The sequence below is a fragment of the Cavia porcellus genome, unplaced genomic scaffold (assembly GCF_034190915.1).
Source record: "Cavia porcellus strain 051 isolate PalLab524CR breed Dunkin Hartley unplaced genomic scaffold, mCavPor4.1 scaffold_20, whole genome shotgun sequence".
NCBI classification, from domain to species: Eukaryota; Metazoa; Chordata; class Mammalia; order Rodentia; family Caviidae; genus Cavia; species Cavia porcellus.
In genome coordinates, this window is record NW_026947503.1 from 25,164,305 (window position 1) to 25,179,339 (window position 15,035).

The following is a 15,035-nucleotide window of genomic DNA, read 5'->3' on the forward strand; positions in this document are numbered from 1 at the left end:
AAACAGTCTAATAGCTTTGACCTTAATATTACTGCACTATTACCAAACTTTTAAGAGTAGCCACTACTCTTGAAAACATTTCTTCCCATCAATTTCTTTGTAACTTTATGGAAAGCAACCCTGACCTTAAAAGCAGAGAATAAAAACTTCTTATTAAAGGCTTCTGCTTAGATTTGTAACTTCAACTAAATTGACTCCAATATTTTAAAGCACAGTTATCTTAGAACCTATAGTTGACCTTATCATTTAAAAATACTTAAATATTTAAAAAGCTTTCTAACATTGTAACTATGAATACTGCCCCCAGCAATTCCAGTATACTATTTTCAATCTCAATTTTTCCAATTTTATGTATTATGTTTATTTTTATAATGTAAGAGGTTCAAAGTGACGCAATTGGGAGCTTGACTTTTCTGCCTATTCCTGTTGTGTGACTCGTGACAGATTTACTTCCTTATGCATGGTGGGGGGGGGGAGTAAGGGACGAGCTCAATAATTTACTAATATTTACTAGAACTTTTACTACATAGACAGGAATCCACCAGCAAAAATATGTGCACAAAATCATGGATACAAGTATACTATGAGAGAATCACGCTACATTAAGAAAAACATCTGCTATTTTCTTGATTTCATTTTTCATGGCTCAGAAATTTAATACTTTTAAATGGTTGAGTCTGTCCAATTTTTCTTTGTGATTTTCTTTTCTGCTTCCAAGGATAGGAATTGACCATCCTTCACAGATCTAATACTTGATTTTAACTGTTTTTTATCCTATGTTGAGGGACATTTTATATGACTATAACTTTTATTTTGAAGTTAATTTAGTAAAGTTATAGATCTAATCAATACTATGAATTTTTCAGTGATTGTATCTACATACAATTGATAGTGTGGTTGATCTTAGTTAAAAGGTCAAGTAAAAATATAGGCATATACAGCTAAATATGACAACTTGAGAGGTGAAAATGTGGACTATATTTTGTTCAATCTAAATACCTATAATATTTAAATATATACAATGTATAGAAGATCATTTTTCCCATGTCATAACACAGGGTAAGGATCAGTATTTTCTTATACAAATGTCATTTCAAGCCAAAAAAGAAAAAAAAAAAAAAAAAAAAAAAAAACAAGGAAATACTCAGGATATTTCATTGTTTGGGATACACTTTCTACGGCATATATAAACAAAGCTGATCCTATAAAGAAAGTTGTGCATCTCTGAGTTATGATCCTCTGGAAAGATATTAGCATCTAAAGTGACAATTACATCTTACTGCTGAGTCTCTCCTACCCCATCTCTGCTACCACCAGCAGGAGCCACATCTCGCCTGGCCCCTGATGGTGCCCAGAGAACAGCTTGGAGGAGGCTACTGGCAAGGAAGGAATTCATCCAACTGCAGGCTGGACGAGACTTGGAGGAACTGTTCATGCTAACAATCACACCCCAAAATTTTTCTGATATTTCGCATTAAAAATTGATTTCATGATACTGCTAATCGTGAACAGGCAATTTTGGGGCAAATACAGCCACCACATTCCTGTTTCTGGTCGTCAAGTCTACCCTTAAGCCTCCATCAAGGCTTCCCCCACAGAACACTGAGACAAATCTGGTCATTGTTCAGGATGCCGTTCCAATTTTGCCTCTCCGTGACAGTACTCCTGTCTCTCCTTTTCTGGTGTGACTAATCTGTCACCGGCTGACTGCAATGGGTGTCAGCACTTGCTTAGTGCTCGCTTTTGGGAATAAAGGCTTTTGCTGGGTGGGCCTCAGGGGCTCAGCTGTCTGCAGGACTAGAAGCTCTAAAATCAGGCTTCCCAAACATTTATATTTTCCTATAAGAAGGGCGGCACTGTGCATGAAGCAGTTTTTAAAAAATAATTACTAGACACTTGAAACATAAAAAAATAGTCTTATCATTGAAAAGTAAAGCTCTGTTTCCTTGACTCTAAAATAAAGGATCTATATAATAAGTTTCAAAGCAACTCAGCCCTGTAAGTCTATAAATCTAAAATAACAACTGACACTTGTGTACCTTAGGTGAGGAAAAATATACCTCTTATAGAAGGCGGGAGGAGCTCTCCTGCTAATGAAATTAGAACTGAAGGTGTAGACAGGCCTTGCGTGCACTGTGCCCTGAGCTTTGGCATCAGAGCACCCCAATTATATATTGTGATGGACAGAGCAATGGATCAGAATTTTTATGAACTATAATCTCCACTAATAAATTATCTCAAATATTAAAATGCAATTAAGATGTGTACTGTTACATTTCTATTAGTAGTTCCCTTTTGCCAAATATAAAGACAACCAGTATGATCATATTGAACAGAGATATTATGTTTAACCCAGTTTAACTCACAAGGAAGATAGTCCAAACGAATTCTAGAGCTGTGCTACTGGTTTACAGTGTTTAATTGGGGCTAATTCCTTAAGTAAATTATGAAAGGTAATACTTCTTCAATGTAACTCGTAGCCTGAAAATCTCCTGGTTTTGAAGTGCTATGTTTTTTGGGTGGAGTTTAATATGCACAGATCAAGATTTTTCTTCCATCTTAACTTTTACATTTAAATGAACTGTAAAAATTGAGACCAAAACTCTCAAAATGTGTGATTCATTATAAAGCTGTACAGTCTCTCGGAGTTATGGGTAAATTATGACTTGTGAGTCACTTAAATATATCTTAAAAATCTTTCAATTCTCAAGTGATCTATAAACAGTATGAAAGAGAGGCCATGCAGCTCCAACAGGAACGAGCTGAATCACCAGCTACTTATCTGCTTACTAATGCTTCCTGCCCACCTGACCCCCAGGAAGAGGTAAACAAGATAATGATTAATGATTGGGGTCAAAAACAGATGCCTCGAAGTTATTATATGGGGATGTCAAGCTACTTGCCTCATCCTAACCTGTAAAAATTGTCTATGTAAACTCTAGGGATCCCTAAAAGGATCATTTGCCTGGAGCAGTTCTAGTCTTTTGCTCCCAGGAGCAATTTCATTCATTCTACTAAGTATACGGCACATTAAACATTAAACACTGAATGGTTTTAAAATATTGGTAGATTTGGCAGGAATTTAAGAAACTCTTCATTGAGGGTATCTGAATTTTAAAACGTAGCAACAACTATTAAAGCACCAAACTATTGAAGAAGGTACAGCCTCTTTTAGCTCAATTTATGATACTGTCACTTCGTGACTGATCCCATCATGGGAAGATTTAAACATTTGATTCAGCAGTGTCAGTACAGACTACAGTTCTAAAAAGATCCATGTATAAAAAGCAAACTTCTTGAAACTTAATCTACTGCATCCTTCATTCTGAAAACTAAACTTCCTGTGAAAACATGGTGATACCTAGAGACAAATTCATATTCAGGGCACAGCACAAAACTGGCCAGTACATCAGGGACTTACTTTCAGGCCCACTCATATCAAGCCACCTGTCTCACCTACTTATTCACTTATCCCCACTCTGTGTCCCAGAGCTTGTCTATGTAAGCCACAGTTGGATAATCAAGAGATTCCAAAAATGGGAGCCCCCTTGAGAACATTATTCATTCAAGATGTACACCGTCAAGATTATTTATAAAAAGCTTTCAATAATCTCCACTGGCCCAGAAAATGTAGACACTTTGCAGTATTTACTTTAGCTGTTTTTTTTTTTTTTTTCTACACTCCATTCTTTTAGGTCTTTTTGATTTTCAGTCTGGACAAGGACACACAAAGCATGTGGATTCTGTTTTGGTGTGCTCTCTTGTATAAGCATGGAATACTATGCTGCTTGCTAAGAATTAAAGGAAGTAGAAGACTGTGGACAGAATGATAAACCTCTCAATAATCACAAGCCAATTGTGGACTTGATCCCTAAGCTTCTTTTGCATTTATAGAGGAAACTCAGAAATCAGGTATTTATGTACTGAATCAACAGCTTCAGCATATTGCAAATATCTCAGTAAAGTATTTAAGGGTTAACAGGAAAAAGTATATTTAGGATAGTTAATCTCTCTTGGCATAATAATATGCAGTTAATTGTTTTTATTTTAAAAAACTTGCTGATTATTTTAAGTTGCCCAAGTACCATTACCATTTTGATTAGCTCCAGCTACACAAAAATATGCAATATTTATATAATGTTAAGATAACCCTTATATGGAACAAATTTCTTTTGGTTTTGTGAACTATTATGTAGAGAGAGAAAACTTCTTATTAGTATGCATTATATAACGGGAGATTTGTTTCAAAGACTAGGAAGTCTGCCTCCAAGCTTAGCCAGGCAAAGCAGCTGCAACATTTATGAAAACCTTCTGGAAGGCAACAGCTAGTAAGGCATATTCCCAAACATCTCCCTTGTTTGTAAGTCACACAATGTGGAGACTATATAGATAACATGACACTGCTTCTCAAATGGCTCTATGGAGTCCACATGACCCTGACCCCTGAAAATCCGCCATAGCAAAATGATGTGATAAAAATACATGGGAAAAACATCCAGGATGTTTTAAAGATTTTAATGAATCAACAATGCAGAAATCATCAAGGTTATTTTCTTCAATGTTTGGCTCACAAATCAATTCTTATTAAGAACTGCAGTGTTAGAAGCAAATAGGAAAGACAAGATGTCAGAATATCAAAGCTAGTTATTAAATTCTGTGTTTTCAGATATGCTACAAATGCCTACTGTTCTTGTGTCTGATGCTATGTTGACCAAAAAACTGCCTGTTCACAGATAATCTAACTGACCTCTAAGGTGAAAGACTTGTATATTTGGTTGATGAATTGGTGCCTGCACAAATTTGCCTCATTTAATTTGGGAGCTATGCTTGTGGTGTCCCAACCTAGGAAGCTGGACATTTTTACCTTTCTCTTGAATGATGAGGGGCGAGGCTTAAGGGAAGTCTAACCACTTAAAGTCTCAAAGTCAGTTAACTGCCAAGGCTGGCTTTACAATCCCCAAAGCTCCCTCCTCCTTCTAGTAGGCCAGTGCTACAAGGCATCAAATGAATCATCTTCAAAGTTTTTCAGCAGAATGTCATATCACAAGAAACATTCATAGTATCTTTGGGCCTAACGTATACTTTATAATTGTGCATACATACTCATATACCTTTGTAATATGTATATTTTTATTGTATATACATAGTATACTCAGATATATACAAACTATTATCATACCTAATGACAGTATTACATACTTTCATCTGAAACAGTGACAAACACTGCTTTAGATGGTAGAATGGAAGGCTGTGAGGTTGATGCCTCTACAACAGAAGTCTTCATACTAATTTAAGAATAAATAAGCATTCTTGCTGGGATTTAGTTCAGTGGCACAAGCGCCTTTCTGGCAAGCACAAGATCATGAGTTCGATCCCTGGTACCAAAACAATAAGACAAAACAAAATACAAGCATTTTTCATTTTAAAGTCCTGAAATATGAGCCATCACTGAAAGTCCTATTTGTTAATGTCAACAAACACAAATCAGGGTCAACCTTGCACACTGCTAATACAACATTTTAAAAAAGTAGTTAAAATAGTAAAATAGCTTAACTTTTGTCATGTAATACTATATCCAGATGAAAGGAGACCACTACTCTATCTGGGAGGAAAAAATGATAGAATCCAATTCAATGCAAGGACTATGACTTTTTTTCTTATCCATTACAATGTTGCTGTTACGTTTTCAAAAAGAAGCGATGGTCATATATTTGATATTCAGATTTATTTTTAAGGTAAAAAAAGAGACATCAACTGGCACTAGTAGGAAAATTTTCCTGTATAGTAAAACCATCTCAGCCCAAACTTCCCTCCAAATAAAAGTAATACATCTTTGTTGTTCAGCAAATGAACTTTTAGACACAAAAGATTACCACACTGTTTCTAAGAAGTACATGTCCACTGATGACACAAGCAAGTTCAGAAAGGTCAGGGTGGAAGGAAAGAAGGACACTTCCTCCCCTGCTCTGAGTTTGGACAGTAGGTGAGAGAATTACTGGGTTTGTTCCCCAGATCCTCTTTTTCCTGTTTACCCTCTGTGTCAGCAAGAAATTGAGACAGTCTCTGAAACTTCCCAAGTAACTAGTGTAATATTATATACACAGTAGACTTTAAACACTTAATAACATTAATGGAATTAGAAAGTTGGCTCCTTGAGCTTGTAAAACACAGAACTTAGCAGTTATTATGCAAAAAACAGTGTTCCAAGGGGGCTCACATATTGGTAATGGCTGATCTAACTTCCTTAGAGTAACTCCAATGCAAATTAAGCAGCTCATAACCAAAGCACATTAGCCAAAAACTGAAATACGTTACAAAACTAAATACGTTACTTAAAAATGCCACAGGTTGAATGGATACATTCTAAGGCTGTTGAAATATTTTAGCTGAATGATGATTTATAGGAAACGTTTCTGCCTTTTGTTGTTGCACTGGAGATTGAACCAGGGTCTTTATACTTAGTTAAGTCCCTTTTCTGAAAGTTTTCATATTGAGACAAGGCCTTGGTAAGTTCTTCTGGTGTGTGTGTGAAGGGGTGCTTGAATTTGTGATCCTCTGCCTTAGTCTCACAGAGTCCTAAGATTACAAGCCTGCACCACCGTGCTCTAATTCTGCTTTACCAACTGATCTGGAGAAATCACTACAGAGGTTCTTTCTGTATTTTTTCTAAAAATGTAGCTAGTTACCATTTTTTTTGGAGTTGTGTTTTAGATTTGTACAGGGCAGGAGGTTTGAGAGGCATAGATAGATAAAAGTACTTAGCAATTTAAACAAGATCTACAGCATGCTTATCAAATTTGAGCACATTTGTAAAAGGAGTGGTACTTCCAAGTCAAAAAAGATTTTCTACATCACTGAAAAACTAGACTGCCATCAACTTTAGTTAATTTTTCATGTAAATTTAATAATTAAATGCCTTTTTGACCAAAGAAGCACATATTAGAAACACTAAGAAAGCCCGATGGTGGGCAGGCTGTAGACACCCAAGTGAATGTTTTCTTTCAAGATAAATAAGGCTGTAGCAGCTACTGCCTACCCCTAGTCTGTATGAAACACATCAAAGCTGCTGAATAGAGCACAGAGTTTTCCTATGTGACCAACTCTGTTTTTGTTTTCTAAAGAAAAAAACTTTGGCTTAAAAGAAAACCAATTTACCATGTACAAATTTATGTCCATGAAAACACGTATCTATGAAATCCATTTCACAAGATACAACTTACTCTCCATAATAACCTTTATGCCAGAATTTATATTTCTAACTTTGTAAAATTTATTTTCTATCACACTGTCCTTGCAGATTAAAGTAGCCCTTGTAGGAGACATATAATCTTAGTATATTTTGTTTTTAATTACATTAAAAACTCTAAACCAAATGAGAATTTAATCACATACATATAAATGTATTTGTCTGATACCTGAACTGCAAAAAGGACTTGTTTTTAGTAACGTAACTGGGCACTTAAAACTGTCAGAAATGCAATTTTTCTCAATCTTCCTATGACAAGTAGACCAAGTTTATAATGGAATTGTGATACTAAGCAAAAGCCTACAATTATCATATTAATTTGTGGTAGGTTAAAAGCTCCTACCCTACTGAAATTTGTATTGGTGTATAATAAGTGGCAGGGCTTCAAACCCACACAAGGCACTTAGCCATTTCCTGATACGATTCGAGACAACGAAGAACTGGAAAGAAAATATATTTGCATTTAATATCTGATTATCCTTTCAAAATGGTGAAAGCCAGTGATGGAGCAGTGGCAAAGTTTACTTGAATCACAAAAAAATACTTCTGAACACAAAGCAAGAAATGACAACACAATTGTAGAGTAATTTCAAGCTGCGCACTTTCAAAAGACAATTCACAAGTGAAATCCAAATGTGAGTCTCAAACCATTTCGTAGTCATATCCTCAAACTAGTAACCCCATAAAGTTCAGGGAGGAAAAATCCAGTTTAAAAATATAAGTTGTTTGTTCTTTAAGGCAACACTAAATGGCTAGTGACTCTCAGCAAAAAGAAATCTAACCAATTAAACTTTTCATCCCACTCTCAACTATGAAAGCTGCAGAGTCATCATATGCCTCGCAGAGTTAGCAGCTGTCTCCCTGTACTCCATTTCACTGAAAGGGAGACAGTGAGAACACAGGCGAAGTAAACCAGAGTCTCCTGCAAGGAGTCTATCTCCACAGCTGGAGACAGGGCACTTACTATGCTATATACAGCATCCTTGGCTTAGACACTCAAATGGACAGTGTTAAGTTGCACTGCTTTGCAATCCGACCATTAGTGACTCCCCAGCTTCCCCTAACCTTGGTCCATAAGCCAATCTACTTCAAAATCCTCTCTTACTGTCTCAAAAATGGCACTACTCTTCTTCAGTATTATCTCATGGGATAAAAATCAAAGACAATATAACGAGGACCAGTAACAGTCTACAAGAAAAAGGTCATTAAGGAAGAACCAATCGAACTTTATATGCACTTAATGATTAAGACACTAAAATTCAAGTCCAATGCAATATCATGTTCACCTTTACTGAAACTGAATATTTTTGAAGAGAAGTGTCACTGGCTATATTTGCAAGCAGCTTTTAAAATGAGTTTCCAATATCGACATATCGGGGCACTGGCTTGTTTTTTGGCAGACTAATTTTAAGTAATAAATTTTAAAAATTCTTTTATTCAGACGGAAAAATAACAAAAGTGTGAATGTGTATACTTTGCTGGCATTTCCAAAGATCTTTGACTTTGAAGACCTAAAGAAAACATTTTCATGGACTTCTACCAAAACTCTGGACCAGAAATCACCCAGTCCCAGAACGCGGCCAGACCTTCACTGGCCTCAATCAGGGAAACTCTCAGACCAGAGAGTGAAGCTTATTTTAATTACACTGCAGAGTAAGTTTTCTGAGTTGGGACTCTCCAGTGGTCTCAGCAACTGGCACTCATAAACATGCGGACTTACCGGGATACCAGCTCCTGGAGGATCAGGACTCTTGCCATTCTCCTCCTCAGAAGTCTGGCGAGTTTCTTCAGGCTCCCGAGTCACAAGAATCCGGAAATGCTGCTGCCCTGCGTTTTGATCTTGCCTGATCTTAAATGTGCACCCCTGACCCTGTGGAGTCCTCTCCATGGAATTTGTCCTGCGGATCTCAGGAGCCATCCTGCCTGTCCGAGGAGGCGTCTCAGGGCCTCCTCGTTCTTCTGTAGGGCTCCCCTGGCCCACTCGGGGCTGGGTAGGGTATGAAGTGCTCCTCTCCAGCCGGATGCGGGGATACCTCACCAATCTGTCCCCCTTCGTGCCGGTGAAGCCAAAATTGAAGTCGCTGCCCATCCCTGCGCCTTTTTGGGGCTGCTGCAACTGGAAGACAAAGCATCGCTTCCCGGAGCTTCCAGAAGCATCAGGGACATGCTGCAGGGACCAGCGCCTGGGTTCCGGGGCCGTCTGGCCGTCACATCCAAAAGGCAGCAGGCGCACCTGCCGCACGTCTGCACTGGAGGCGCGGTGCTGGATACGCAGGCCCGGCGTGGCCTCCTCCGAGCCTTCAGCCAAGCCCGGGCCCCGCAAGTGCCGGTCACACGTGCCGTTGACCTGAGGGTCCCGGGCTGCCCTCTGAGGGGAGCTCCCGGTGGTATCCCTTGGCGAGGGCTCTGCCACACCACTCTGGCCCGCTGTGGCTGTGGCCTGGTCCCCGAGGTCGGATGTGGCACTCGGTGGCCGGTCCTCAGAATCATTGGGTGGCCCGCACCCATCAGTGGCACCATCTGCTGCCTTGCGCTGCAGGGAGATCTGCATAGAGGAGCTGCGCGTGGGGCGGGTGTCGATGCAGGTGAGAAGCTGCGGGATGAACATGGATGAGCTGCGCTTCAGGGCGCCCACACCTTCTTGCAGGCTGCCGCCGTCCTCCCCTCCATTCTGGGCGAAGGGGTGTGGGCCGCTCCGCCGCGGGAGGGTGTGGAATGCCATGAAAAAGTCTTCTTCTCTCTCCTGGTCTAGGATCTCTGACTCGGGGGCTGTGTTGCTGCGACCAGAGCCAAAATGAAACCGAAGCCGATGGGCCATGGTGACCAGGGGGGCCGGGAGGGAGAGGGCGAGCAGCAACAACAAGCCCGGCACTGCCAGAAGTCAAAAACCAAAGATACCAACTCCAAGAAAAAGTGTCCCATCTGCCAAACCGTTAGCACTGCGGCACCAAGAGCGACAGATAGCAGAAATAGCCCAAGTGGCAAGCAGCATTCCAGGCATGATTGGATAAGAGCAAAAAGCTCTCATCTACACCGTGACAGAGGGTAGGATGGCCAGAACCACATGACCGCGCTCTCCCCCTCCAATGCCAGCTTGTGGACTTAGTGCAATTTCCCCCCTCGCTTTTATTTTTTTTTTAAACAGCAAGAGCCTGAAACAGCACCTTCCCAGCTGCTGCTGTTCTGTCAGAAAGGGGCAGCCCAGCAGGGAGTGCACGCAGCTGACTGAGGCAGCAAACACACCTCCAGCCCTGCTGTTGTAAATCTGACCGCATTACATTCACGGGACATTTCTTTCCCAACTATGCACAGCAATGGGACTTTCTGCCAGGGTCGCAGTGCATTAAACACAAACACTGGTATATCCCCACCTTCCCATCACACCAAATAACAAGGGAAACACAGCTTTGCTGAGGGGGAAACCCTTTCATGAGCATCTGAGGCTATGTTTCTGTTATTTATGATATCACTACACTACCATGAGGGAATGCAAACTAATAAAACATGCTATAAATACAATTACACACCCACAGAATTAGTGTCCCTTTAATGGGAAATAATTAGACCATGATCTACCAGTAACAAAATAGCGACGTGAGGTGCAGGGGCACAAACTTACTACAGAGACAATTGTGCGTCTGATTGGTCTGCACTCCTTGAACATTTCTCATTTAAAAGAAGTGTGGACCTCACATACAACATGATTGTCAGACATAGAACTACCAGAGAAAAAGAAACCCAGCTGCAGAAAACATTCACTCTCATGTGCCAGGTAGAAGAAAAAAAAAAAAACCCACACTCTCCTCCCAAAAAGGAAGTAAAATTTAGGAAGGGTGTCCATGTGGTTTTTGAGTAATTTAAATTAAATACCATACTGAAGAAATGCCACCTGGAGCTGAATGTTTTCCAGTAAGAAGTCAGCAATAATAGTACAGTTAGGATACAAACATGGAATCTTCCTATGTTTGCAATGAGCCAAAAGGGACCTAAGAAATAAAAGTTCACATTCAAAAACCTGTCATCGGATTCTAAGTTAACTTGGAAATATTCTGTGTTTTAAACTTATTATTTTCTATGAACCAGAAATACCAGTTGTTTTAACAAAAAGGTTTATTTAGAAAGAGGTTAAAAAATAAAATAGAATAAAATACCAATCTGCTAAGAGTGACACAAAGTCTACTTAAAATCTACAAAGCATGACTTTGTCAATAGCTCTAGAATCGAGGGTGTGGAGGATTAACCCTGTGTTTACATAAATCCAAACCTGTTTTCTACAGCCATGAGTTAGTTCTCAAGGCCAAAAATTACCTCTATGAGAGAAATGAAAGATAGTTTGTTTAATGTTAGAACTTCCAACTACCACCCTAGTCACGCATTCTCTTTGCTGGATTAACAGCCAACAAAGAGAAAAGTCACCACCAGCAACATTCTTTGCATAGTAACAACACGGCACATAGCCCAGGGCAAAGCTAAGTATTAATATTATAAAGTCAGATTGTTCAGATACAGTATGTATTCATGCAGCGGTTCTTAAAAGCTTTGCATTCAAAGCCCTTTTTGCTTTGGAAATACAGTTGGCAATCTAAGGCAAAGTCATCCCAACTATAGTCAATCTTTTAGATCATGGAAATGGGAAGCTTATTTTTTTTTTAAAGAGTGATTTCTCTTAGTAAAAGAAAATTGAATGCTGAACTTAAAAACAGAAATGATTTTTCCTCAAGTTGTGACTCCTTTTTCACCTTAAAGAGAGTTATTATACTTAATAACCCAGAGAATATGAGTGAGTCTGTGGAGGGCTCTATGTCTGCAGGGACTTAGTGTTTTTACTAAACTTAAAACATTGCTGATTCACATCACTGGAGAAGATAAAAGCAAGAACTCACCCCTCAGGAGAATCTCTCATTCAATCTATCAAGAAAGTAAACATGGAGTTTCAGCTGGGAGTGGCAGACATCTGTAATCCTGCCTACTTGGGAGGGTGAGGCAGGAAGATCTCCTGCTCAACTCACCCTGGGCAACTTAACTAGACTATATCAAAACTTAAAATTTTTTAAAGGGCTAGAGATGTAGCTCCACATTAAAGTACCTGTTAGAATATGTAAGGCCCAGGGTTTGATCTCCAGTATAAAACAAAGTTCAGTTGAATTTTGCAGAAAGAAGGTTAATAAGAATATTCTCTCTCTTTAATCAATGTAATTGAATCTTTTTTTTCTTTCTTTCTTTTTTTTTTTTTTGGCACTGCTTGGTATCTAACCTGGCACTATTTGGTAATTAACCTGGGGCTTTGCATATGCAGGCAAGCATTCTACCACTGAACCACATCCCCAGCCCCATCTTTGCTTCTGAAAGTATTTACTGAGGATCTCTCTTGAGAAGGGTACCACATTTAAAATACAGTTTAATTACTTGCTATGTATAGATTCATCTATTACTATATACTATCAGATTTTCATTTCTCCAGAGAAAATTACCATAAGTCTGCTACTGAATGGATCACAGAAGAATAGTCTGGTTTAGAGTTAAAAATTTCCCATTGGTTTGTTTATGCACCTGCTGGCATCTTTACAGATCTGCTTATTATTCTGTGTTCACAAAACCAGAGAATAAGCACTCTGGCTAAGACTATCACCAATAACTTTCAATAATCTTAACTGAAACAAAAAAATACAAATTCAAATAAATTTTCCATGTTAAAAACACACAAATACTTTTAGAATGATGAACTTTAGCTGCGGGACAAAAGTAGTCCTCTGTTTTAACATATACAACCAACAGATAGTTTGGAAGGTTCAGCGCTAAAAATTCACGTTTAAGAAATGAAGCAAAACTCAAAAACAAAGACTCACCAATCTGTTTTCGTCAAATACTTCAAACAGGAGCCTGTGATTTGATGGGTTTACCTAGAAGGGACAAAAATATTATTTCAAAAATGAACAGGAATCATTTGAAAAACAAAATAAGGAACAGAATAGAATAATGCTTTATAAGATACCCAACTCAAATGTATAATAGGAACAATCTGGAAATTCTGTATCTACTAAATAAAACTTGCTAGTCTTGATTCCTCTATTATCCAACCCTAATATTCTGGTACATCAGAAAAAGGCAAGGCTCTTACTTATATTACTATGATAAGAAAGGATCATCCCAAAGAACTTTCAAGAGTTCATATATACTACAAATAGGCACCCTCTTCACACAGTCACATCCTTACACAGGCCTCTGCCAGAGAAAAATGGCCTAGGCCTTTTACTGCTGCTACTACTAATTAAGAAAATACTAAGAGTAGCTATGTATCATTATGACTTTTTTAGGCATTATTTCCTTGTTAAAAATCAGTAGTAATACCTGACCTTATATAATCCTTACAGAAACCCTGTGATGTGTGATGTATCACCTCAATTTCACACATGGAGAACTAACACTACGTGAGTGAAGTATCTGGCCCAGGAGCCCACAGCAAGTGTGCTGGGCAGCCAGGATGTGCACAAGTTCTGGCCTGCTGCTCTCCAGGACCTATCCTGTGAACCATCAGAGAGAACCAGAAAGATCCTCTTACTTTCAGCAATGTGGGGTCTGTGTCAGAACTAACAGACTTTCAACAGACTTTTGCTCTTTTCTTTACTAAAAGGTCACCAACCCGGTCCATGTATCATCACCTGCATCATAACCAACTGCATGGGACATGGTACCAAGTGTTCCCATTTATATTGCTGCGTGTAAATCAGGGAAACAAGCCTCCAAGTAAGGACTCCCCTTTCCTACAGGAGAAACAAGGAACCCAGAGGACTGAGAATCCTCAATGGCTTTTCCAGGGTCACAAAGGTTACACGTGGTAAAGTCCGAGATGTGACCCAGGCCTACCATGGAAGAGTTGTGCTGCTAAGGACTACATCTACAGGTTGCAGCACGTAAAAATCTGTACAGGAAATAAAGAGATCTTTAAAAAACAGAACTTAATTATATCTATAGTAAAGAATCACTGAAAAAGTTTTGAGTGTACTAAAATTCACCTAAATGTGGACCAAATGGAAGGAAAGTATATAAGTTAGGGCTCCACAAGAAGAAAGTTGTACTTGAGAGTTAACAAAGGGCCAGTTCTACCTCTCAGCCCCTAATCACTTGTCAGTTCTTCAAGGAATAATTTAAAATACATCTGGTGGAGGCTGAATACAGGATCTACCAAGTATTAAAATATCAGTGCCGCATTTCAGCTCTGAAAATAATAAAAAAAACAGATGCAGGATACAGTTATCCAAGTGTGTGGAACAAATAAAATGCTATCACAATTGAAAAAGAAGAAGTCAGGACCAATTACAAGGGGCCTAATGGCAATTTTGCTTCTTGGGAATGCACACTATGCCGAAGGGCTTTCTGGAGGAGTGCAGTTTTAAATAGCACCGTTACACAATTAAACTTTTTTTCATTTTAAAGAAAAAAAAAACTCTTTTCTTTCAATTAAATAACTGGGCAATCTAATATTTTCGGAATTTTGCTAACAAAAAACAGCAACAATCCCAAAAGCTCACTGAGCAGAAATTCCAGCTATTTCAAGAATTTAGTCATTTCTACTCAGCTATTGTAGATATTAAATATACGAGATTAAAGAAAATTTACCTTATTGAGTAGCGTTTAAATTCCAAAGGTAATTTTAGAGTTCATGCATATACACACTAAATGTCTGAGTAACAAAAGGTTTCCTCCCTAAAACTGGAACGTAATTGGTAGTTTTCTTTTTTTCCTCTCTCGGAGTGCTAGAGGATTGAACCCTGAGCTACACATATGCTAC

The 15,035-nt window shown here is 38.8% G+C and overlaps 1 protein-coding gene across 9 annotated transcripts in view; it reads right to left on the reverse strand.

Moving 5' to 3' along the window:
- The window catches only part of Nedd4l (NEDD4 like E3 ubiquitin protein ligase), a 335,786-nt gene that overhangs the window by 130,675 nt on the left and 190,076 nt on the right, over positions 1-15,035 (reverse strand). For 4 of the 9 annotated variants that reach the window (XM_005005527.3, XM_003474136.4, XM_013157143.2 and 1 more), the window contains one exon: positions 13,093-13,146. In XM_005005527.3, the coding sequence (XP_005005584.2) occupies positions 13,093-13,146 (54 nt within the window). Of the gene's footprint in view, positions 1-8,966; positions 10,306-13,092; positions 13,147-15,035 lie in introns of those variants that run through there. The other 5 variants (XM_013157142.3, XM_013157141.3, XM_013157145.3 and 2 more) reach the window with 4 other exon arrangements.